Source organism: Mesoplodon mirus (genome assembly GCF_964341445.2).
Source record: "Mesoplodon mirus genome assembly, chromosome: 10".
Classification (NCBI taxonomy): domain Eukaryota; kingdom Metazoa; phylum Chordata; class Mammalia; order Artiodactyla; family Ziphiidae; genus Mesoplodon; species Mesoplodon mirus.
In genome coordinates this window covers 24,748,570-24,772,069 of record NC_138986.1, presented here as the reverse complement: position 1 = coordinate 24,772,069, position 23,500 = coordinate 24,748,570, and the positions used below count along the sequence as shown (strand labels likewise).

The 23,500-nt window shown below is 42.5% G+C and overlaps 1 protein-coding gene across 1 annotated transcript; it reads right to left on the bottom strand.

Annotated features, from left to right (window-relative positions):
• Positions 1-15,653: 15,653 nt before the first annotated feature.
• On the bottom strand, positions 15,654-18,489 carry CITED2 (Cbp/p300 interacting transactivator with Glu/Asp rich carboxy-terminal domain 2). Its single transcript, XM_082634389.1, has 2 exons — positions 18,252-18,489; positions 15,654-17,791 (listed from the first exon to the last, which is right to left on the bottom strand). Exon 2 carries the CDS (start codon positions 17,781-17,783, stop codon positions 16,962-16,964), a length of 822 nt encoding a protein of 273 aa, XP_082490515.1. The 5' UTR covers positions 17,784-17,791; positions 18,252-18,489; the 3' UTR covers positions 15,654-16,961.
• Between the last annotated feature and the right edge of the window lie 5,011 nt (positions 18,490-23,500).

Below are 23,500 nucleotides of genomic sequence, written 5' to 3'. Positions count from 1 at the left end.
TGACTGCACAGGTTTTTTTTGTTTTTCTTTTTTGCGGTACGCGGGCCCCTCACTGCTGCGGCCCCTCCCACTGCGGAGCACAGGCTCCGGATGCGCAGGCTCAGCGGCCATGGCTCACGGGCCCAGCCATTCCGCGGCATGTGGGATCCTCCCGGACCGGGGCACGAACCTGCGTCCCCTGCATCGGCAGGCGGACTCTCAACCACTGCGCCACCAGGGAAGCCCGACTGCACAGTTTTTATTGTTTATTATTTGGTTTTAGGATATCACTCGTGGGAAGAATCTGTGGATCGTTGTTGATTTCTTAAATTGAGGGTTGATACAAGTGACCTGAAGTTCTGAATGAAGAAAGAAATGTTATGCGAGCCCTAAGACATCGTGAAGTTGGAATTGGAGGTAGTTCTTCCAGATCTCAATTTTGTGTGACTGGTGGACGTGGCTGTTCTGGTTCAGACCTGTTAACACAGGTGAGCCCTGCATAATGTTAGCCATTACCATATGTTTAGACAGTGATGACTAGCCCAGCAGAGTGTAATCTGCATTCATGGCAGTGCACATTTGTGTGGCACACCCCAAATGCTCCCCAGAACACCATTGATGACGGGATTTGAGAAAAGTGAAGCCAAAGAACTTCATGCTGGGTATTAACATGCAAGTTTTACATTGAATAGAGGCATCTTCAAAGAAAGAGTTGTGGAACTAGTCAGAGATTGGTGGCAGTCTACTGTGAAGTATACTTCAAACATAACCTCAACTGGGGAGGACTGACCAAAAATTAAACAAACTGGGCTGGGAAAAACATGTTCCAGACGCATGTCATGGGGAGATTTGAGAACAGGAGAGTGAGTACCAACTTTTAACACTGGTGAATGCATCCCCATGGGGGCCATGTTATAATGATATCAGACACAGTGGATGTAATTAACACTCATTTCTAGATGCACATCCCTTCTCTAAACAACGTATATTTACTTGATTCAGTCACACTTTCGACCTTTAAACTCCCTGTTTAAGACAGGAGAGGTTGGGTTATACTAGAAATAAATAATCCAACATTCTCTGCAGTTGAACACAGCAAAGATTTATTTCTTATCAATGCAAAGTCTGCTGTGTGCCCAGGTGACTCTCCAGAGCCACTGCTATCCATGTGGTGACTCAGTGATTGAGGCCTGTACCCTCTAAACACATGGCCTCCTCAGTTAAAGGTCAGGGAAGGAGAGCCTGTTTTAGCCTGGAAATGCTGATGTCACTCCTGCTCATGTTTTAGTGGACAGAATTAGTTACGTGGCTCTCCCCAGTTACAAGGGCACTGACTCAGCCCCCAACTTGGTTTCACTAACACCCATTAATCTTTCTGGCTTCAGGTTAAATAATTATTTGCTTCACATTTGTCTCTCCCATTAGACTGTAAACTCTGCATTACTTATTCTCTGTTGTTTCCCCAGCCTTTGGCATACTCAGGACCTAGTGTTTAGTTAGTCAGACATTTATAAATAAATAACTACTTGGGATAATAATAGGCACCTGGAAGTTTTTTTTCTTGATATTGTCAGTAATTTCTGTTTTACTAGCTATAGGAACATTCAAAAGTTATAGACAGTCTGATTTCATAAGTGGCAGACAGCAAGCTGGGAGACATTTACAAACCTGTAGATTGTCAACAACTATTCTAGTTTCTGACATTGCGGTAGTGTCTCATTTATTCATGACACATCATTCCTGCAGATAATATTGTTCATTTTTAAAAGGATAGATTATTTAAAATTTTCTTTTTTTCCCCGACTGTAAATGTAATATATGTACATTATAGAAAAACTGAAAATTACATACATCAAATATAAAGAACTTTAAATTCCAGTGTTCAAAAACTACTGTATTTTGGCATATTCATTTTCAGACTTTTACCAACACATATCTTTATCAGGTTGAGCTCAAACAGTAAAATGGATTTTTATTATGAATTTCTTAAAATTTTGTCACAGCATTTCTACTTTGCATTAAAGTCTGTTAATGCATCATTTCCAATGACTACATAATATTTCTTTCATGTCTAAACCATGATTTACTGAACCATCCCCTTGTAAGTGGACATTTAGATTATTTCCAAAAGGTTTTCACTACATAAAATGCTGCAACAAATATTGTAATGCATAAATGTTTCTCCATATTTTGGACTACTTTCTTAGAAGAGTTTCATAGAAGGAAAACATAATTTAAAAGGTAGGAGCATTTATACAATCATAGGGACACCTTTAAAATAGTAGTTTTAAGCAAACACAGGAAACATCTAATCTGCTTAATATTCTCTTATGAGCTCTTGGGGGGTTTAAAATGTTTTTGTCTTTTTATGTAGCAGTCAAAAAAATTTTTGAAAGTAACTTTTATATGATCAGCACTCATTGCATGGGACAATATCTCATTGGGTAGGACAATAATAACATGCCCAGCATTTCCACACTGCCATTTATAGCAGGTCCTTTTTTTTTAAAATTAATTAATTATTTTTATTTTTGGCTGTGTTGGGTCTTCATTGCTGCGCATGGGCTTTTTCTAGTTGCAGCGAGCAGGGGCTACTCTTTGTTGCGGTGTGTGGGCTTCTCATTGCAGTGGCTTCTCTTGTTGCAGAGCAAGGGCTCTAGGCATGTGGGCTTCAGTAGTTGTGGCACGCAGGCTCAGTAGTTGTGGCTCGCAGGCTCTAGAGCGCAGGCTCTGTAGTTGTGGCGCACGCGCTTAGTTGCTCCGCGGCATGTGGCATCTTCCTGGACTAGGGCTCAAACCCATGTCCCCTGCATTGGCAGGCGGATTCTTAACCACTGCACCACCAGGGAAGTCCCCTGTAGCAGGTTCATAATGTTCGAGTGATACCTCTGAACTCATCTGGAATCCTTCAAGTTACAAAACTATTTTAACATATCAGTTTTTTCCCCCAGAAATTTCCATGTTTGCACTGGCTAAAGTACTTACTGAAATAGTTTCTTTAATCACTTTTTCTTCCCTCCACATTGAATAAATATGGCAGAATCATTTGCAAAACAGAGTCACTAGTCACTGCCAAATTCAACATTCCATTGTTTAATGTATTCAAAACTTATCTTTTCTCACTAGTATCACTTTCTTAGCCCTCTTTACTTTCTTTTCAGTTTTTCCAACAGCACCTGTAGATGGCTTGCTTTGTGGGGTCCGTGTTTAACAAAAAAACAAAGTTTCTATTGCTCAATGTGAATTTTTGCCTATGAGAAGGGAACCACAAAGCCTGAAGAAGATACAGTTATTGGATAGTCCAGGAGCTCAGGCACCAGCTGAGTGACTATCTTGGATGCTGTCCTTAAACATCCACTAATTCAAAATGACAATCTACTATCTACGTCAAGGACTTTCAGGAATTACATGTAAATGCATAACCACGAACATCAACTCCATACATTCCAGGGATCCCCTGTGATCTTTCAAAACACATTAGTAAGCAGGACAGTTATAATTTTCCCTTTCATCTAAAGGAGGAAGCTAAAGCCAGTAAGGACATAATTGTCTTGGCCAAGGTCATATAGTCCATAAATGAGGCTGCTGGGATGAGACTGAGATTCAGGAATAGAACACTTTAGAAACTGAATCTTCATTATATACATGAGCAGATGGAATGGAGCTGAGTAAGACATTATTCCTAAGAATCAGTGTGATGTAACTACAGGTGGAAACAAAAGTAGACAAGAGAATAGGAAATCAAATCATCCTACACAGTAATCCTTACAGAATAATGTCTGCACAAGAGATGACCTCAGTTCACTCATGAAGGGAAGAGAAAGTGAACTGATATTTTTGCCATATGCTGGCTGCAAACATGTAGAGAAAATAGCAAGCTGCTATTAGTTGAAGGTGCATCGCAGGAGCTGGCAGCACAATTTCTTTTCCCATCAGTTTTCACCCCTGCCCCCACTTCTACTCTGCAAGGGATCTGCCAGAGTAGACATGTAAAATAAGTGAGTCACATTTAAGAATAGAACGTTATGCTGTATAGCTGAGTAGAAAAGGAAAGGGGTTTCTGATAGAATCTAGTTTTTATCACTTGAGGAATTGTGTAATTGTAAATAGTATCCTAGATAGTAGTTAAAGATTTTATTATCTAGAATGCAATACATATTTATCTGTTCAAATATGAGTATAATTAATTGGACAGACTTCTCTCTTTCTAATTCAAGGCTTATATTCAAATGCATTATTTCTGAGTAATATATGCAATGATACAAATTCTGCTTGATTAAGCTTGATTGACTTTTACTGAGTCCAAAACTAATTGTGCTGCTAGAACTAAAAATATAAATTCTCTTATTACTAACAGAAACCATAACTCGCACTTGGGAGCAGTAAGAGACAGAGCCCCATGAATAGTCTGTGTAAAACCGAAGAGTTTGTAGGGATGCTGTGGTAGTCAGAAGATTTCATTTTTTTTTTTTTTAAAGAATATGTTGGGGGTAGGAGTTTATTAATTTATTTTATTTATTTTTGCTGTGTTGGGTCTTCGTTTCTGTGTGAGGGCTTTCTCTAGTTGTGGCAAGCAGGGGCCACTCTTCATCGCGGTTCGCGGGCCTCTCACTATCGCGGCCTCTCGTCGTGGAGCACAGGCTCCAGACGTGCAGGCTCAGCAGTTGTGGCTCACGGGCCCAGTTGCTCCGCAGCATGTGGGATCCTCCCAGACCAGGTCTCGAACCTGTGTCCCCTGCATTAGCAGGCAGATTCTCAACCACTGTGCCACCAGGGAAGCCCCCAGAAGATTTCATTTTAATCCCACCTCTAACATGTAGGACCTCTGGACTTCGTTTTCTCCATCTGTGAAAGAGGGACACAATGATATTTACTCTTCCTACTTCCCAGGATGATGTGAGGATCAAATAAGTTAAGGTTGATGTCTATAAAACACTATAGTGATGTAAGATTGTCAGTGTTGAGATGATATGACTGTAGAAAAGCCTTCTTTCTCCATAGATTATTTGTGAAATGGGAATGTGGTTGGTCCACATTGGCCATTCACAGTGTGTGAGAGATTAGATTCCGGCACATGGGAAAAGGACAAGCTTTTTTCCCTAAGAACTGTTCTAGACCAAAGCAGAATTCCTAGTAGGATCTTATATTTTTGCTTTGGTTGATTAGTCTATATTTTGATATGAAATGTAGAAGATGGTAAAGTGGGTTAATGAATAAAAGAAAAATGACAGTGGTAAATGTGGCTTGGCCTCAAATAAATTTCATGGTCTATCTCAGTTCACCTATCCCTTCCTATTCATTCACTCACTCATTTATTCATTGAATGAATATTTATGAATCATACCCTATATGCCAATTTTGGCTTCCTTTTAGTTTTCTTCATATGAGGGCATTGCTGAGCTATAGGAAGATGACTGCTTAAGTTGCATGTCTCTAGCGAGACTGTGAGTTCCTTAAGGGTAGGAGATATGCCTTATACTTTTATTCTGTCCTCTATCATAATGCTTAGCAGAGTGCTAGGAAAATTTAAGAAGCCATTAAATAGTTATTGGGTTTTTCTTAAAACCACATAATATTTTTATGGTTTGATAATTTGAAAAGCACTGCCTTGCAGGTTGGGTTTCTTAGGGGATGGCCTCTGAGTTGGAGATTAGCACCTCCACACTGGGTAGTGGCTGGGGGATGCTATTGGAAGCAATGTCTATGGAAGCAAGGGGTAGGAAGCAGATTGGGCCGAAGAGAAGATGGGCTGCGATGCAGCCTGGGTACAGTCCTCAGCTCACCCCATGGGACGCTCTGAAGCTAGGATGGCCTTTCAGAGTTGTTCTGAGTTGGGGTCAGAGAGCCATGCCTTTATCCAAGTCATTCGAGGCAGGCTGCCTGGGAAAAGGGAATGATCTTGGGCGAGGTGACCAGGAATTCTGAAAGAGCTGTGGGCCGTCTGCTGGCAGCATTCCTGGCAACTGAGGGAATAAGTTCTCCAGTCCTGAAGGGAAACTTGGGCAACACATCACGGTGTCCATTGCTCATTGTAATATTGGTGCAAAGGATGTTAGAAACTTTACCTGGGGAGGAAAAAGGTGAAATTTAATTCTGACACATTATATACCTCATATTTTTCATGGAAAAGGTCATTCTTATGTCACTCACTGGTGTAGGTATAAAATAAACTTCCCCCAAACATGTCTGCCAATGAAACATTTGAAAAATTTTGTGTCGATGTTAGTATGTATTAGTCAGGATGGTTTTGTTTCATGTGATTGGATGTAACTCAGATTAGTTCAGGGACAGGAAAATGTATTGTCTCCCGTAGCTAAACTTCAGGAAAGGCAAAGTTGCAACTCGACTTCAGGGACTCATACGAATGCCAGTAGATCACTGTTTTGTCTCTGCTTCTCTCTTCCTATTGTCTTTACTCGGCCAGACTAGCTCCTTTAGTACAGCTGGCACCGTGGCTAACAGCAGTTTCCAGGCTTATAGTTTCCTCACTAGAGAAAAATGAAAACTTGACCTCTCTATTGTGAAACTCCTTGGGAAAGGCTTTTATTGAGTCAGGTGTTATCCATGGACCAGTCGGCTGCAGCCAGGCGGATAAGTTATAATGATTAGTCCAACTAAGTCTCTCTGGGCAACCCTAAACAAGCATGGTCATCAAGTAAGATCATGGGAGTTCTTATGTGAATATATGACTGGAATGGAGAAAGGGGCATTTTGTGGAAGGAGTGGAGCAAGCAATGAGCAGATAGAACAAAGGATGTCAGGTAGTAGATTTCTCTCTCCTCCCCCACCCCACCGTTTCAATCTTACCGGGCTAATTTTATATTCTTTTTTGGGTTTGGCATATGGACCAATGCATTTTATCATGGAAACAGACCACAGAGCTATCAGTAATCTGTTCATAAATATTAGGTTCTCTTCACTTTGCACTGAGATTAATCACCTGCCTCCAGTACATGATTTTCTTGGTTCAGAGAAATTGTTGATTAATCATATTAACAAGGGAATCTTTGAAATGAAGACATAATGATTATGTATTTCTTTTTAAGAGGATATTTATATTAGCAAATGTCACTTTATAGAAGACATTTCAACCTTTATTAAATAAACCTGCTCTGAGTGATTTATAATATAATTTTGTTGGCGATACATCTTCATTACATTAAAGCAGACTTATTTGAAAATATAAAAACTTTAAAAATAGTGCTTCTCAGTTCCAGCAAAGAATCCATGCCTTGAAACAAAAATTTCAGAAAGGGTCAGCTTAGCTTTTAACTCTTCTAACGATGGAGTTGCTGGCCTACTCCACCCTGGGTGATTACTTTAGGTCAATTGTGTTAAGTCCATCCCATGGTAAAACCAATCCCAGTCTTTGGTTGCTTCCCAAAAGGGAATGTGACACAATACACTGAGGGAAGGAGTGCTTCTGTGAAATTTTCTTTTCCCTTTAAGAAAAAAGAAAAAAGAAAGCCATAGAAAGAGACAGCCATTCTTTTGGACATTGTTGGGTCCATACATCATGTAAGTTCTGCTGATGTCACCTGTCACCAGTCTAAGGTGAGGCCAGCACTGAGGATAGCCCAGTAGAGAGATGAAAAAAACCCAAGTCCTTGTTGACATTATTAAATTAGTGAATTAACCAATCTGCCACAATGTAGGGAGGTCTCTCAGAGAGGAAGACACTTGAGATGGATTTTGAAGCACACTTCAACAATGGGATGAAGATGAAAAGGACCTTCCAGGCACAGGGAACAACATATGCAGAAGCACAGAGTGATTAAATAGGTGTTCAACTTAAACTCACTCTAAAGACAAGTCTGGGGATATTTCGTAGGAATTATATGTAGCTGACAGCTGGGGGTACTGGGTGCTGAATCAGGGAATTAAAAGGATAGATGTACCTTCTCTCTCCATCTGTATTTGGGGTCATATGGTCTCTTAGTATTGCTTTCTTCTGACCAAGTGTTCCACTCCCCTGGATTCATGGAATTGGCTAGTGTGGTGAGGTGAGAAGCCTGGGGAACACCAACTCTCCTGTTGACTTCGGCAAGCTAGTTTCTCTGGTCTTCAGTATAAGTACAATATACAGCCCCAGAAGGACATCTCAGGCTCACATCAAGATAATTTCAGTTTAAGCACCACTGTGATCTGACTATAGTTTCTCTGTTAGAATTTTCCTGGTCAGCCAATGTGCTAGCCTTCAGACAAGCTATCTGGCTGTAGTCCAGTCCACCAAAGTTTAAGGTAAGAGCAAAGGGCCTACGAAAGACATTGAACTGGATGGGCTTGAGAGGCAAGAGAGAGGAATGATTTAAGCGTTAGAGGAAGGTAGGAAAAGGATTAATGACCTGCAAATATCTTTCTGACTGATGCACATTCTTACCACTCAAAACATTCCTGTAGTTTTAAGGCTGTCCTCTCTCTAGAATTTCTCTCTTAAGGTATAAATGTCCACAGCAGGGCAGAAAATTGAGCCACTGGTACCTGAGTGAATGGAAGGCAGGATGAGAGCACTTCACAAAGGGAGGAGAATTAGGGTAAAAAAGTGGAGGATTGCTCAAACACACACCTTTTGTCAATGTGTAATTTTAGAGTGTAGTGAGCAGTGGTGCCTGGGCAGAGTGTTATCGAAGTGTCCTCGGCTTGTCTTTAATTTTGAAGGTTATAACAGGTCACATGGGATATTGTATGTTTCAATAGCATGAGCAGCAGTGGAGGAGGGGCAATTTCTTTAGGCATGTGACACTGTAGTCTAGCAGTTGTCCGGGAGAAAAATGCAGTGGTGGACTTAACAGACCTTTAGCTACACCTAGTGGCCAAGTAGGGAAAGGAGCAAATATTTTATTGTAATATTGTATCATGGTTCTTTAGCTAAGTTACTTTTATAATCAGTTAAGAATTATTTCTTGGGTAGTTACAAATTATGCTGTACAATTCCCACTGTATAATTATTTTTGACTAGTCTATTAGTTTATCGTCTAGCTAAATAACTGATTCTCCAAACTGGAGGAATGTTGTGGGGGAAAAGAGAGAGACCGTGGGTTGGGAAGTTGAGGAAAGGGAAGTCAGTGGGCGTAGCGGCGTGCCTCCTATCTCCATGGTAACTCTTAAGGACCAACTTACAGTGTTTGACACCTGCTAGATTCCTCTACTTTAGCATTACGTATAGGATTGTCTCTTTGAGAAAATAAACAACGATAACTGTGATGATGATGATGATTGTGGTTCAGGAAGAGTTGTCTGAAGGAAAGAGAGGGTAAATATTTGAGAGTCTGTTACTTACGAGGTTGGAAAAAATGAACTTAATCTTTAAGAAAATAGAACAGAATCTGAAATGTAGACCTGATGAAATTATTTTCAACAATGTTGTATAGTCACCTCTATCTTTGCAAGTGCATGTACTAGAAATATTTTGTGGGTGGCAATTTTTTGGTGTTTGCTTACAGATAGGGAAATCTCAGTAGCCAACACTTATGGTCGTTTTGACATTGAAGTGGAACATTTACAGACGCGATTCCAACCCTTGGAAAGATGACTCAACTGGATCAGGTCTGTGGCTCACCCCCAGGCTCACAGTTAGCTTGGAGAAAGAACAGCAAGAAATGATATTTCGAAGGGGTTTTATAATATTTTACTCCAACTTTAATGATAGGAATGGGTTTATGTTTCCTTCATGAGAATTCAAATACAGGATGTATTAATTAAACATACACCTTCATTTTACTGATGGAGAAACTTGAGCTAATAGTGATTAAATTACCCAGCTATTTGGTTGCAGAGCTAAGGCTACAACTCAACAGTTTTTACTCCTGATCTGCTATTCTTTTTACTCCAACTATTAATGGAAGAGTTCTCCATTTCAGTAGAAGACCAAAGCAAAAGGAAGTGGGCTTACACCTACATCAAGAAAGTTTAGATAGATTGAGGGAGATTAAGTAAAATAACTAAATACTGTATTTTCTTTATGCTAAGATGTTTATTTTTCACATATTAATATTCTTAAATCAGCCTGAATCTTATAATTAACATTAAATCATAGTTGCTTCCAGGCAGTGTGTGCAGTTGTGATATGGTCATCTTTACATGGAAGAATTTAGCCACTGACATTTTCACTTAATAGATTATAGAATTGACAAAGCTAAGGTGTTCGCTTAATTTCTGAAAGAAAACTATTTACTATCCAGCAATATGTAATTCAGTTAAGAAAAAAAACAAAATTAGTTTAAATCACTGGTATTCTTTCATATGACTTCAAGTGTTAACGCGGTGAAGGTGTTAGGAAAGAATTCAGCAGACTCATCATCCATGCTATTCTTGCACTGGCAGGGGCCACACTTAAGTTGGAAGAATCTTTATTATGGGTTTGAAAAAAAGTGTAGACCCAAATCTTGTGAATCCCAAAAGGAAGTGGTATGTAATTGTATGGATAGATACATGTCATAGTTGTGTTAGTGTGTTTACGGGTTGTGTACATATAATGTAGTGGGTTTTTCCCTGAAGCACTCTTATTAAGCTGTCTCATTATCTTACAACCAGTGACATCTAAGAATAGGAGTAATTTGGTTTAGAACAGCAGTGTTATGTATTAGAAAGAACACCGTCTTGGAAGCTAGATCTGTAAAACCACTCAGCCTCCTACTGGCTGTTTTGCCCTTGAGCAATTCACGTCCTCTTTAAATATCAGTTTCCTTATCTAAAACTGAAATAATGACTTGTATGTACCTTGCAAGAATATTGTGAGGATTAAATAATATTATGTATGTAAAGAGCCTACCACAGTGCCTGCCATGTTGCAGGTACTCAGCAAAGTCAGCCCAGCCACTGGAAACTTGAGTCAACAAAATGATTTCAGTAATGCTGGCTGAAGGGTGCACTTCTCTGATTTGGTCCCATGTAGTCTAAACAGTATTTCTCACCATTTCAAAATCCATGCCCCATTGGTCAAGAAGATTTTTCAAAGTCTTCTACGTTATGTTTTACAGAAAGTATAATGTATTTAAGCATTTTCCCCCAATATATAATAGTATAGAATATGTTTTTTACAAGTTACTGCCCTCTTTTACCCTCTTCCCATTATGATCTGCCTCCTAGAGGGGTAGCCCCACCCAGCTAAGAGTCATTGCTCTAAAACATGGTATCAGACAGGGAGACCTAAGAAAGATTTACATATTTATTTTAGGTTCATATTAGGAGTACAGAAGTTCAATCACTTTTTACCTCCTGGCCTCATCGTCCGTATATTTGCTAAACACATTGGGTAAAGAGAAGAAACATGGAACTAGCCATCATTCTGCGTATCCTCCTTCAGAGCCAATCCAGATAAATATAATGGGACAGTATTTACAAGGTGACCTATCGATTTTTATGAACAATTTTACCACTATGTGTTTGTCAGCATGGAGATGTTAACTGTCAGAAAGCCAAGGGGAAAAAATTTTTTTTAAAAAGCTAGGATACCAGAAATAAAAAAAAGCTCTGTGGGCCAAGCTGCTTAAAGAAACACAAGGCCAAATTTTACACCAGTCCCTAGGGAGATACAAAGAGAAAAGCCTTCAGTAGCCCTGATCACATTTCCGTCACTCCGGGATACCGTCTCCTACAGGTGTTCACAAAATAATATCACGGCCTGGAGTTGGCTGTCCTGTGACGACTTTTTCTGATTTTCTGCTAGCTGGACTTTCACTCGAGCCTAAAGCTTGCTTCCCACCCAGGCTTCAGAATGGATTGACAGGATTCCTCTAGCACTATTAACTTTCAAAGCCGCTCATCTATTTGCATATCTCCTGCAAGGCGCGCCACACCAACCTGGTCTTGCCACAGGCTGCTTTGGAGCCAGAATTCCTTGTCTGCTTTGTTCAGCAACCCGAAATGTACTCAAGGAACCCCTCTACTTGAGAGGGAAGGATTCCAGGGCGGAGCACAATGGCCAGGCCATGGGAAAATTCCAGGAATCCTGTGAGCCACTGTCCTCACCCCACGTCGTGCCCTGCCTTACTAATCTTTCGGATTAGTTCAGCCTAATGAAAACCAACAACATAATAAAGCAAGTAATGATACTCATCGTTTGTTTTTCCTCTGCTTTGTTTCATTCTGCATGCCTTGGTTTAGCCAAGCAGAATTCTCCAGAAGCCCTACCAACCACCTCCTGGGACTGACAACTTTAGTGCTCACCTTAGGGAAAGAAGTAACTGATAAGGATCCAACCACTAAAAACTCATTGTTCATAGAAAATATGGGGGGGGGTGTTGGTTGATATTCTCTCTTTCCCGAGGACCATGGGTTCGGTTCCTCAACACAGTAGACCCCTATTTCTCTTAACTTCTCTTTATTATGTTCACAAATAGCAAAATACTATAGAAATTCACACCGGCAGCTCTTAGAATATTTTCAGTTCATTATTTAGCATTACTTATGAAGTTAAGCCTTCCTGTGAAGGGGAAAACATTCTTTACTTCAGGTGTCCATTTTTTTCAAAAATATAGGTGGGTCTTACTATAAGGCGAACTAAAACTCCTTATGAACAGTACACTATTTGTTAGAAAATGCCCTTCTATTGTTTTTTTCTAATTTAAATAAGTATGGCTACCAGGAAAAAAAAAATCATTTTTCTCCTTGCTGGATGAAAATAGGTCAAGTAATTTAAGCCAATCCACTGCAATTAAAATCCTGACATTGCCATTGTTCCTTCTATTCTGAGGGGAAAAGACAAACAGAACACATGATAATAGGGGTTCATTGGCTAAGTTACTTGATGTTACTACCTATGGGTCTCTTGCTTCCACCTGCCCGGGAGCTTCATTCTGATGACAGTAGTGTAAGTACCGAAACGATGAATACCGTCTCTGAGGCTGTGTCTCTCTCTTGTGCCAGTAAAACAATAGAGGAGAGGAGAAAATTGCCGATGGCTTGAGTCCTAAATTCCTTGAATTCTACAGTTATTTATTTTGGGGAGATAATGTTATCTGCCAAGTTTATTTTAAAGTAAATTTTACTGAAGCAATTAGGCAGCAACACTCAGTCTCATTAAACATCCTGTGGCCCTTTTCACAAGATGAGAGCCTGTGGCTTGATCACATTCCAATGTAGGTAATTTCATTCTGCATTCCTGGAGATTCTCCTCCACCTTTCTAACCCCGTACATCAAATGCATTATTATTTGCACTGATCCCAAATCGACAGTTCTGTTGTGAGGGTGAAGAGTGTGTCGGCTTTAACTGACAGGCTAAAAAGCATTGCTTTTAGTAAGAAAATCCCTTAGCCAATGCCTATTTTGAAATTTCAAGTATGTACATTTAATCATAAGTTAAGGTCTTTGGTAATAAGTAAAATGCTCTTATTTTCATAATGGGCGTTTATTCTGGAATCTTCTTTGATAGAAAATTTGTTTCTCAAGTATATGCTGTTTGCTTCAAGAGAGAAAATGAAGTCTTCAGAAATGGTAAAAAAACAAACAATAAAACAAACAAAAAAACCCCTCTTGAGCAAAGAGTTTTCTTTGACCTTCTAAATAAATTCCACAAGGGGGCGAAAACACCTAATGGTCCAGGACTGCAAGGTTTATACTTCAAAGCTGGCCACCCATAATAGATTAGTGGATTAATATTTTGCTCTAAAGGATCTGGCCTTTAATGTTGACATCAATTTATTGCTATCCCAGTTTACAGTAGTAAAAGTCTTGGAGACCATAAACTTCACAATAGATGTCAGCCTTCTGGTACTAGTGCTTTAGACTAGCACCCCATAAACAGTGGTGATTAGGTAACTGTTCTTCAAACACCCATCCATAGCTGTAACGTCTTTATCAGCTCCAGCAAGGATACTGCCACCAGGATTTTTAGCAGCCACAACAGAGGTATAAGTTTTTTTATAATGTGTTCTTCTTTTTCTGATGTGTTTCTATGATATTTTGCTGTGGCTTATCAGTGATCTCTTCTTGAAAATCAAGAGTGTCTAATTGTGGGCAAAACTTAAAGAATAGAAGCTCTCTTGTACCATATTAGAACTTTTTGAAAAACGGCCAAGGTACAGAGGTCAAATTTCCCCATATGCTACAAGCAACTTAGTAGGAAGCAAGACCGCTAAAGGTTTTGCAAATGTCTGCCAGTAGCCCGGTGATCTAGGTCACTGTACAGGTTTCATTAATCAGGTTGTTCAAACAAGGAGTTATTTTTCCCTGCTTAAGAGACCTGCAGATATCACATAGAATCTGCTCAATTGTTGATCATGAAAGAGTTTTAATGAAACAGAGATCATTCGAATGAAGGGGACGGGAGAGTTTGTACTGAAGAAAAATTGTGCTTTTAGCCCAGCTTTTCCTGTTGAGTCCCCTGTTCTGGCAGAGATAGGCTCAGGATCTAATAATAGTTCCTCCGGCTCTGCATCTCCACATACGTGTTCCGGCGTTAGAGCAGCAGGAGGAATTTAGTGACAGAGCAGGTGTTGAGGCTTATTCCCTGGCAGAATAAATGGTGAAGGGTGGTGGCAAGGCAGTTCTCCTGATTCTTTCTTTATGCAAAAAAAAAAAAAAAAAAAAAAAGACAGTGCCTGCAATGGCCTTCCTTTTTATCTTCTTCCTGGCACAAGTGGAAAAGAACTAGAATTGTTGTATTAGTATGTATGCAAACATATTTTTTCACTTGAGCCTCTGGAAAAAAAAAGAAGAAAAAGGAAAAAAGAAACACTTGCTGTGAAAATGCTTAGCCAGGAAGATTTACTGCTGATTGCAGATTTAGTATTGACATGTCTAAGTGGAAGAAAACTTCAGTTTTAACTATTAATGTGGAAAATCTGGATCAGCCTTTAAAATGGAGTAAAGAGCTTTGAACGATGTATTTTCAGATAAATTATTTACTTACAACGTAATTTTCAATAAGGAAGTGTCAATTAAGAGGTATAAAAAAAACCCAGTGGAGTATGCATCTTAATTTTAATGGCCTGCCTTGGAAATAGAATTATAGAATGTAGGTGATCTGAATTATACTGAAATCAGCTTTTATGCCAGACTCACTGTAATTTAACACTTCTATATACCCTCCTCTCCTGATTTTTTTATTATGAAATATGGGATTTAAGATTAGAATCTAGAGTCTAAATGAAATGCTCTTTTAAAGGATTACTTGTGAGATTTTCCACAACCTACATTTCTGTACTCCTCCAGTAGGTTATATACAAGACCGTATTTTTTCATGAGTGTACCGTGTGTTGCTCTTATAAGCTAGGAAAACATGAAAGGGAAAACAAAATTCTTTCTCCTAACTGGGATCATTTGAGATTTTAACAATATTACTTTTCCTTTGCTTGATTATATAAGGCAAAACTTGACACCTACTTGACTGTAGTTATGTCTTCTTGATAACGCATCCAGGTAAAATTAAAAAGGATCTTATCCTCATGTCCTTTGCACCCAATGCCTGTAACAGTAAAAGCTCAGAATTCTGGAAAACAGGGCATGCTTGAGAGGGAACATCTTGTAAAGATTGTAATTTGACCTTTGCGTCAACCTTGTTGAGTAAATTTTAAATATTATAAGAGAACAAAATAGAAAGCCTCAAGGTGGAATTCCACCCCCTCTTCTTCTTAGAACTCTAAACCAGCCAGAAGCTTTTTCAGAGATTAAGCTAGAAAATGTGTGCCTCTCTTTCATACTTTTGCTGAGAAATAAAATTCGTCACTAGAGATAAAGGTAGATGTATATTTAATGCCATCCTCATCAATCTTCCAGTATTTTATTCCAGTCTACCTCCACTTAAGTAGTTGAATCAGGTATAACCAGAAACACTTGATTTTTCCCCTCCCACCCTGTGAAATAATATTTATAACATTTAGTATTACAAACCTTTTAAACTCTGGAGTACACTTGAAGATGATGGCAATTAAGAAAAAAATGCTCTTTTGACAACTTCACAGCTTTTGATTAAACCACACCAAGAGGCATGTTACAGTGATAACAATGAAGCATTATGCCAATTATGTTAAATCCTGCTCTCAGCTTTAAGCTCATCATGACCTGTTTTAGTGTCCTGTAATTTATCCTCTGGAATGCTTACTCTCATCAATAAAGTGTTCAAGAGAAAAAAAGAAAGCCACCAAAGGGAATAACCACCCCCAAATGACTTCTAGAAAACAAGTATTTCTTAACTTTTTATTGACATTGGCAAATTAAAATAGAATAAATTAACAAGTATTTTTTCAAAAAAATGTTTTGTACAAAAATACTGTCAAAATTTCCTAAAAAGCTTTCAACACAGTAGTATCTTTTCATGTACTGAATATAACTATTAGCACAGTGTCAAAAATGTTGAAGACAGAAACAAAATAAAAATCTGTGAAATGTTTGCCACTGATGACATTCCACACCCTATTATTGTCTGTACATATCGGGGAGGGGGACAGCCACCTTGAAAGTGAACAGTATGACTTTTCCTGATCCAGAATGGTTTGGCCCACATCTGTTTAATCTTCCAGTTTAGCATATTTTAAAAATTAGTCTGTACTCAAATGCATAGTTAAAAATATGAAGCGAGATGGCAGAGTTTGTGCAGTAATATCTGCCCTTCAAAGTTCATGCAACCAACTAATGCAATTTTTCCTTTCCCTCGTAAATCTGAATGCAGTTCAGTCATTTGAAACCATCTACAAAATCCACAAGATTAAGCAGTTTGCCAAGATTAATATCTAACAGTTGAGCACTGGAGAAAGTGAGGAAATAAGGAGTAAAAACAAACAACAAAAAAGACCAAGTTAACTAGATATTTCAACTACATAAGGGAGGTGAATGTCAAGGCTACAAAAACGAAACAAAAACAAAAAAAAAAGTGGCAGCAATTTTTTTAAACCAATTTGTACAAGTTTATAGTTTACTTTGTTTCCAAGTTCTCAAACCTTTCACGATCTGAAAAGTGAGATATTGTGTCTAAGGGAATGTTTTTTAATTCACACCGAAGAAGTTGGGGGATTTGATTTCTTTCGCCGGGATTTCGATCGAGTCAACAGCTTACTCTGCTGGGCTGTTGTTTGCACACGAAGTCCGTCATAAAATCAAACTCGTTTTGCCCCAGCCAGAGTTCGGGCAGCTCCTTGATGCGGTCCAAACCCATTTCTATCACTAAGGACATAAGCACTTCCTCGTCGATGAAATCAGTGTCTATGACATTGGGCGGCAGCATTGCAGCAGGGACGTGGGCCACGGAGGCGGGCATGTTGCTGCTGCCGCTGCCGCCGCTGCCGCCGCCGCTATTGCTGCTGCCCGCGCCGCCGCCCGAGGTGCCCGCCGAGCCGCCGGGGGTGCTGCTGCCGCCCGAGCCGCCGGGGGTGCTGCTGCTGCCGCCGCTGTGCTTGGGGTTGCAATCTCGGAAGTGCTGGTTTGTCCCGTTCATCTGGTGGCCTGCAGCAGGGTGCAAATCCGGCATGTAGTGGTTGTGGGGATAGGGGTGGTGGTTGAAATACTGGTTGTTGAGCTTCTGCAGCTGCATGCTGGCCGGCAGAGAGCCTCCCTGGCTGGCCACCGGGGGACCCATGAACTGGGAGCTGTTAAACCTGGCCCCGGGAGCCAGCGCGCTCGGGGGGTGCCCTCCGTTCACAGTCCCCGGCCCCATCGCGTGCCTGATGCCGCTCGTGGCGTTCATGTTGCTCGCGCCGTAGTGTATGTGCTCGCCCATTAGCGCGTTGAAGGCGTGTTGGGGCTGCTGCTGGTGATGATGGGGGCTCGGGAACTGCCCCACACCCATGCGGTGGGCAGGGTGGTGGTGCAGCCCGTTAGTGCCGTCGGGGAAGCGCCCGTGGTTCATGGCCATCATATGGTCTGCCATTTCCAGTCCTGAAAGTGAAAAGGGCAGACGGTAAGCCCTGTGCCACACGTGTCGCCCACCTCGGTGCACCCCACTTTTTCTCAGCTCTGGCCCCCATGCTCACCCGACGCACTTCGGCTGCGAATCATCATCCCGAGGATCCCACTAGGAGCCTGTGCACCCGGGCTCGCCACCAAGGCAGACCTGCCACCCACAACAGAGCCGCGCGCTGCACAAACAGCCCTTTCCCCTGCGATCGGGCGGGGAACCCAAGCCCACACCCCCCTCTGCTCCCCGAAGTCGCCTAATAAAGGAAGTGCCCCGTAGCTCTGCTGCGAACTTCAGGCATTAAATCAGCCCTCCTCATCCTGTTGTTGCACATCCTGTTGTTATTCCCCAGCTCCGCCTCACGCTCTTCCTCCGGGCAAACCCAGCCCTCGGAGGACTGGGCTGGCAGAAGCCCCAGCCAGCTTCGCCCGCCGCGCTTACCTTCCGTCCTTGCGATTTCTGTTCCGAAGACCGAGGGCGGGATCGTCGGGTCCAGGACCGGCTCAGCAGCACATAGAGGGGGCCTTTCTGGCGTGCAAGGCGCTCGCTGTCGCGAAGTCGGCGCCGAAGTCTTGCAGCGGCCGCTGGGGCAGAATCGGAGCCGTTCCCTTTTATTTCCCCTCTGCTGCCCTCACAGCTCGGCAAGACCGCCCGGCAGCTGCCAACAATGAGCTGTGTTTCTTAGGGCTTTGGCCACAGTTAATATAAGGGATTTCAGGAAGGGCGGAGCGAGAGCCTCCGGGGAGGGCGGCGGAAAAACACGGATTCCGGAACATCGGGCACACCGGACCGGGTCGGGCAGCCGAGTCCCCACTGCCGGAGGCACGTGCGCAGAGGCTGCGGGCCCAGGCGCCGCCCCGCTGACCCCGGATGCTGGCTTCCTCCCGGCCCACAAATACCAGACTAGGCCGTCCCCGGAGCAAGGACAGAATCCTCCCTGGACTCTCAGCCCGAAGGTAGCGCCTGCCTGGAGAGCAGCGAGGAAAACTCACCGCCCCCCTCTGGCCGGATTCCCCACCCCGAGCTCACCTAGGAATCTGTGCTGCTTTTTGTGGGAAAACGGGTTTCACCCAGCGCCCCGTCCATAGTGCCCTTCTACCTCCCCGGCTTTGCAAAAGCCTACCCAGGTTGCAAAGAATGGCTGTGTTTACCCGTGTGGGTTTTTAAGCCCTGGGCAAATAATGCCCCTTCCCCTGTGCGCGCTTTTCTGGGCTGTGCTTTTGTGTTTTTATAGGGGCAGTAGGTGAACCCGATCTAGACATTCTGCGTGTAGATGCATTTTTTCCCCCACTCCTTTCAAGGACAGGAGCTGGGGGCGGGGAGCGGCAGCAGCTGCAGGTGGACTGAGCGCGCTCGCGGGCCCGACCGCCTCCGCTCCAGCGCCCGGGAATCCGGTCCGTGCTTTCGGGGCCGCTTGCCGCTCCCGGGGTACGTGTGCTTCTGCTAAGTTTGCGTTTGCAGCTCTTGGTAGCTTTGGCATCCGAGCTGAGGCGTCTCTGCTCTGTAAACAAACTCAGCGATCCTCGTCCCCAGATCCACCTTTTTGCACATACGCAGTTTCTTGCTTCTGCTGTTGCCCTTGATCCGGGAGGTGGGGGTGTGTGCAAACTTGCATAGCCTCCCTCCGGGCTCTGCCTGACGGTTTGGGGTTGATTTAGAAGCGAACGGGTTTGTAATTAAGAAATTCGGGGGCTGAGTAAGGCTGCTGTAGCTGGAAGAGGAAAACAAATAGATAACATGGTAATCGCTTTGTAAATAAAGTCGTTCTGGAGGTGGGCACGTAGCTGCACGTCCCGTATGGCACCGTGGCACACACTGCTGGGACTCTTGCTTTTCAGTGAAATTGCTCAGTGGGGTAATAGGCGATAATAATAACCTTGCTTCCCTGAACGCGGCACAACTAGCCTGGTCGTCCATTTGGCTCACTGACTTGCAAATAAAAGCCCTTACGCCCGTCTGGGCCACTACCCAGTCGGAGCTCTCTTGCTTTTTCAAATGGGGAAGCCGAGTTGTTTCCCCAACACCATGATGAGGCTGCTCGGAGCTTTTATATTGCTCTTTATGTGGTAAAAGTGACTTTAGCGCTCCGAATAAGGACTTCTGTACAGAGTTGTTTCTTCATAACTCGATATCCATTGACGACTTCCTGCTGCGAAGAGCAAGTCCCCCGCCCCCCTCTTTTTTCTCCCTTCTTGCTCACAGGACTTCTTTAGGCCCTTCTTGAGAACTGGAAATTCTGATATATTTCCCCTTTCAGGAATTTGCAGAAGAGAGCGAATCCTAATTATTTGTTTCGATTACCCCTCTGTCTTCCTCTAGTTATAATATACATACAGAATATTTAATATATATATTTAAACATTGTTACTGTCTTCCTCTTTTCCTTTCTTTCCTTTTGCACACTCTCCAGCATTTGTAACCGTGTATGCAATAATTTTTAAAGCTCAGAAATACTTGCTTTTTGGATACTTGTGCACAGAATACATCACAGTTTTGGTTGCAACAATCACCTCATCTCCTGTCCACCCACCACTTTTACCTGTAGGTCATGGACTTGCAGCTACAGAATCAGAGGCTTGTAAGAGACCTGCCACTTCCTATCAAAAAATAGACTCGAAAATATTGGTCAACCCCAGACTCAAAAATTGCCAGATAGATTGTTTACTTCCCTTCCTTGTACTGCAGTGTCTTGCAACACAAGGACCAGCTCTTGAATGTCCAATCTAAATTCCTCTTGCAACCATTAAGGAAAGGTGCAGCTCCACGATGCTCCAGTGGTTCCACATACTATTGGGAAATCCCTTGAAAGGTCACTTCCCCATTCTCCCCCACTTAGAGGGAAAAGAAATTCCTTCTGGGGCCAGCTGGTTAGAACCTGGTATGCTTTGTTCATTTATTCATTCATCCAGTGAATATTTACCAGGTGCCAGGCACTTTTCCTAGCTTCTGGAGAGACAACCAAGACAGGAACTCATGGTCAAACTGTGCAGCTGGACAAACAAGCCTCGGACTCACTTTGATAAGTGTCACGACAGCATTACACACAAGCACTTCCAGGGTCACACAGGAGGGACACCTAACCCAGTTTTCGGGCCTTGGGAAGGCTTCCCAGTGGGGTGGTGGTAAGTTGAGGCCTGACTATGAGTAGAAGTTAGGCCATCCCAGGCGGTGGGGGGAGAGAAACAAGGTTGGAGAGGTAAAGAGGCTGGATCCTATGGGCACTGGTCCCCAAGCTGAGAAATTTGGGTTGTATCTTGAAGATAATGAGAAATGAGTGAAGGCTTGTGAACCAGTGAGATGATCAAATTTTCATTTTAGAGAGACCAGGACAATACTGTGGAGAATGGATTGAGAAAGTAAGACCGGGGACAGGGAGTCCAGTTAGGGGGCTGTTACGGTCATCTAGGGCTAGGCAAAGCCCAGTGTAACCAGGGGTTTATCCTGTGAACCGGGGTGAGGCAGTGGTCTGCACGTGGCCCTGACGGTGCTAGATGGTTGTATTAGTTTCCTAGGGCTGCCATGACAAAGTACCACAGACTTCGCTTACACTTCTCAGGCGTAAACAAAAGAAAATTGTCTCACAATTCTGGAGGCTAGAAGTCCAAGATCAAGTTGTTGGCAGGGTAGGTTCTGAGGGCTGTGAGGGAAAATCTGTTCCGTGCCCCTCTTCTAGATTTGGTGGTTTGCTGGCCATCTTTGGTGTTTCTTGGCTTGTACAGGTATCACCCCAATCTCCGTCTTAATCCTCACGTGGTATTTTTCCCTGTGTGTGTCTCAGTATCCAAATTTCCCCTTTTTTATAAGGGCACCAGTCATATTGGACTAGGGCCTATCCTAATGACCTCATTTTAACTTGATTACCTCTGTAAAGACCCTGTCTCTAAATAAAGTCCTTTCTGGGGTACTAGAGGTTAGAACTCCAATATTTTTGGAGGGACACAATTCAACCCATACCAGTGGTGGAGGAACTGAATAACACAAGACCCCCGCCATTATGGAAGAAAGACATAGCCTGGAACTTTCTTCCCAGCTCTCCTGCTGGCCTACACTTTCATTTCTTCATGTTTCTGCCGCTCAGACACCACCTCTGTGAGGTCTTCCTGATTATCCTTCCCAACTACCAATATCCCTCTTTGTTTTCTTACACTGTTTTGTTTATCCTCTTAGCATTTATCCCCACCTGACTTGTTGCATATTGAATTTTCACTGTCTTCCCCCCTGGAATGGCAGCTCCAGGAGAGCAGGGACCTTGCCTGTTTGTTTTTTCAGTGTCTAAAACAAGTCTTTTACTGATTAGATTAGTGAGACGATGGATGGATGGATGGATGGATGGATGGATGGATGGATGGATGGATGGATGGATGGATGGATGGATGGGTGGGTGGATGGATGGGTGGATGGATGGATGGATGGATGGATGGGTGGGTGGGTGGATGGATGGAAGGAAGGAATATAGCAGAAGTACCAAGGGAACCCAAATAAAGAGCTTAAGGGCTGGTGGTCAGGAAAGCTTTTCTGGAGAATGTTCATTTTAATGCTGGCAGTAGAGAACTCTAGTGGAAGGGAGAACAGCAGCTTACCACTCTCTGTGTTGTGGCCTGTTACGGACTTGAGGAAAGCTGATCTGTTTGGGAGGAATCGTTAGCTGCTGAGTATGGAGGAAGGTCCCCACTGGTGTGCAATTTTGATTGAAATTCAAATAAAATTTGAATTTGATTCAAATTCAAGGCTTTTGGAGGTAAGCCTTGGGCTTCAGCTAAACTGAGTTGAGGAAAGGCTGACTTGAAGGGCCCAGCTTCAAAAAATATACGAAAGAGTCCATACCTGTGTGGTGGAGCTAGGGTGAGGCTGGGGCACAGTGTGGGGTTTAATATGGGGTCTTTTTTGTGCTTTACCTAAATGATCTCACCTAATCCTCACCTTAGCAAGTAGGGATTACTTTCATCACTTCAGGAAGGAGGACTTTGAGAGTTAACCAAACAACCCCACCCCAGCCCCCAAACCTATCTTCTCAGAGGGATTAGGGAAAAAGGGAGAGAAGGAATCAGTCAGAGCCAGACACTGGTTGGGCCCATTCTCCTCTTCCCCTCCTCCCAAGACCTTGACTCCAGGCCTTAGCTGGTGAGAAAAACACTGCTGCTGCTTTGTTCCACCATCCACTTGGCCGCCATAATGACACAGGACCTCTGTCTTAGCACGAAGTGTGGCAACAATCCCTATTTCTGCCTTTCTCCTTCTCTCTCCTATTCTCCCTCATTCACAGGATGGAAACTTCTGATATTTTACTGGTCTGTGGAATAACTGGGGGTAGAAGCGTCAGTGGATCCAGATCCAGAAACTGCGGATGGACTTTAGTGGCAGGGTGAGGACACGTGGTTAGTAAAGAGGCAGAAGCCCTATGTACAACCTTGCATTATCTTCAAGTTGAAGAAATAATGTCTTACATGTATGTGTGTATGTCAAAATAAGAAATTCATATAATTTTTAAACCTATGGATTTGGTTCTAATTAATAAAGTGCAAATTTACTGGAAATCATTACTAAACTCAGAATAGTTTTTCTGTCTTTATGTATTTTCACATTTGATAAGAAATATAGTTATTACCGTGGGGGGGGCAGTGAAATGTTTTTGTTAAAAAGGGGTTTTAAACGTGATGGAGTTGATTCTGTCTCACCTGAGAAGATGGTTA

Excerpts from the sequence above, each read along its gene's own strand:
- CITED2 (XM_082634389.1), bottom strand. The coding sequence starts at position 17,783 with ATGGCAGACCATATGATGGCCATGAACCACGGGCGCTTCCCCGACGGC.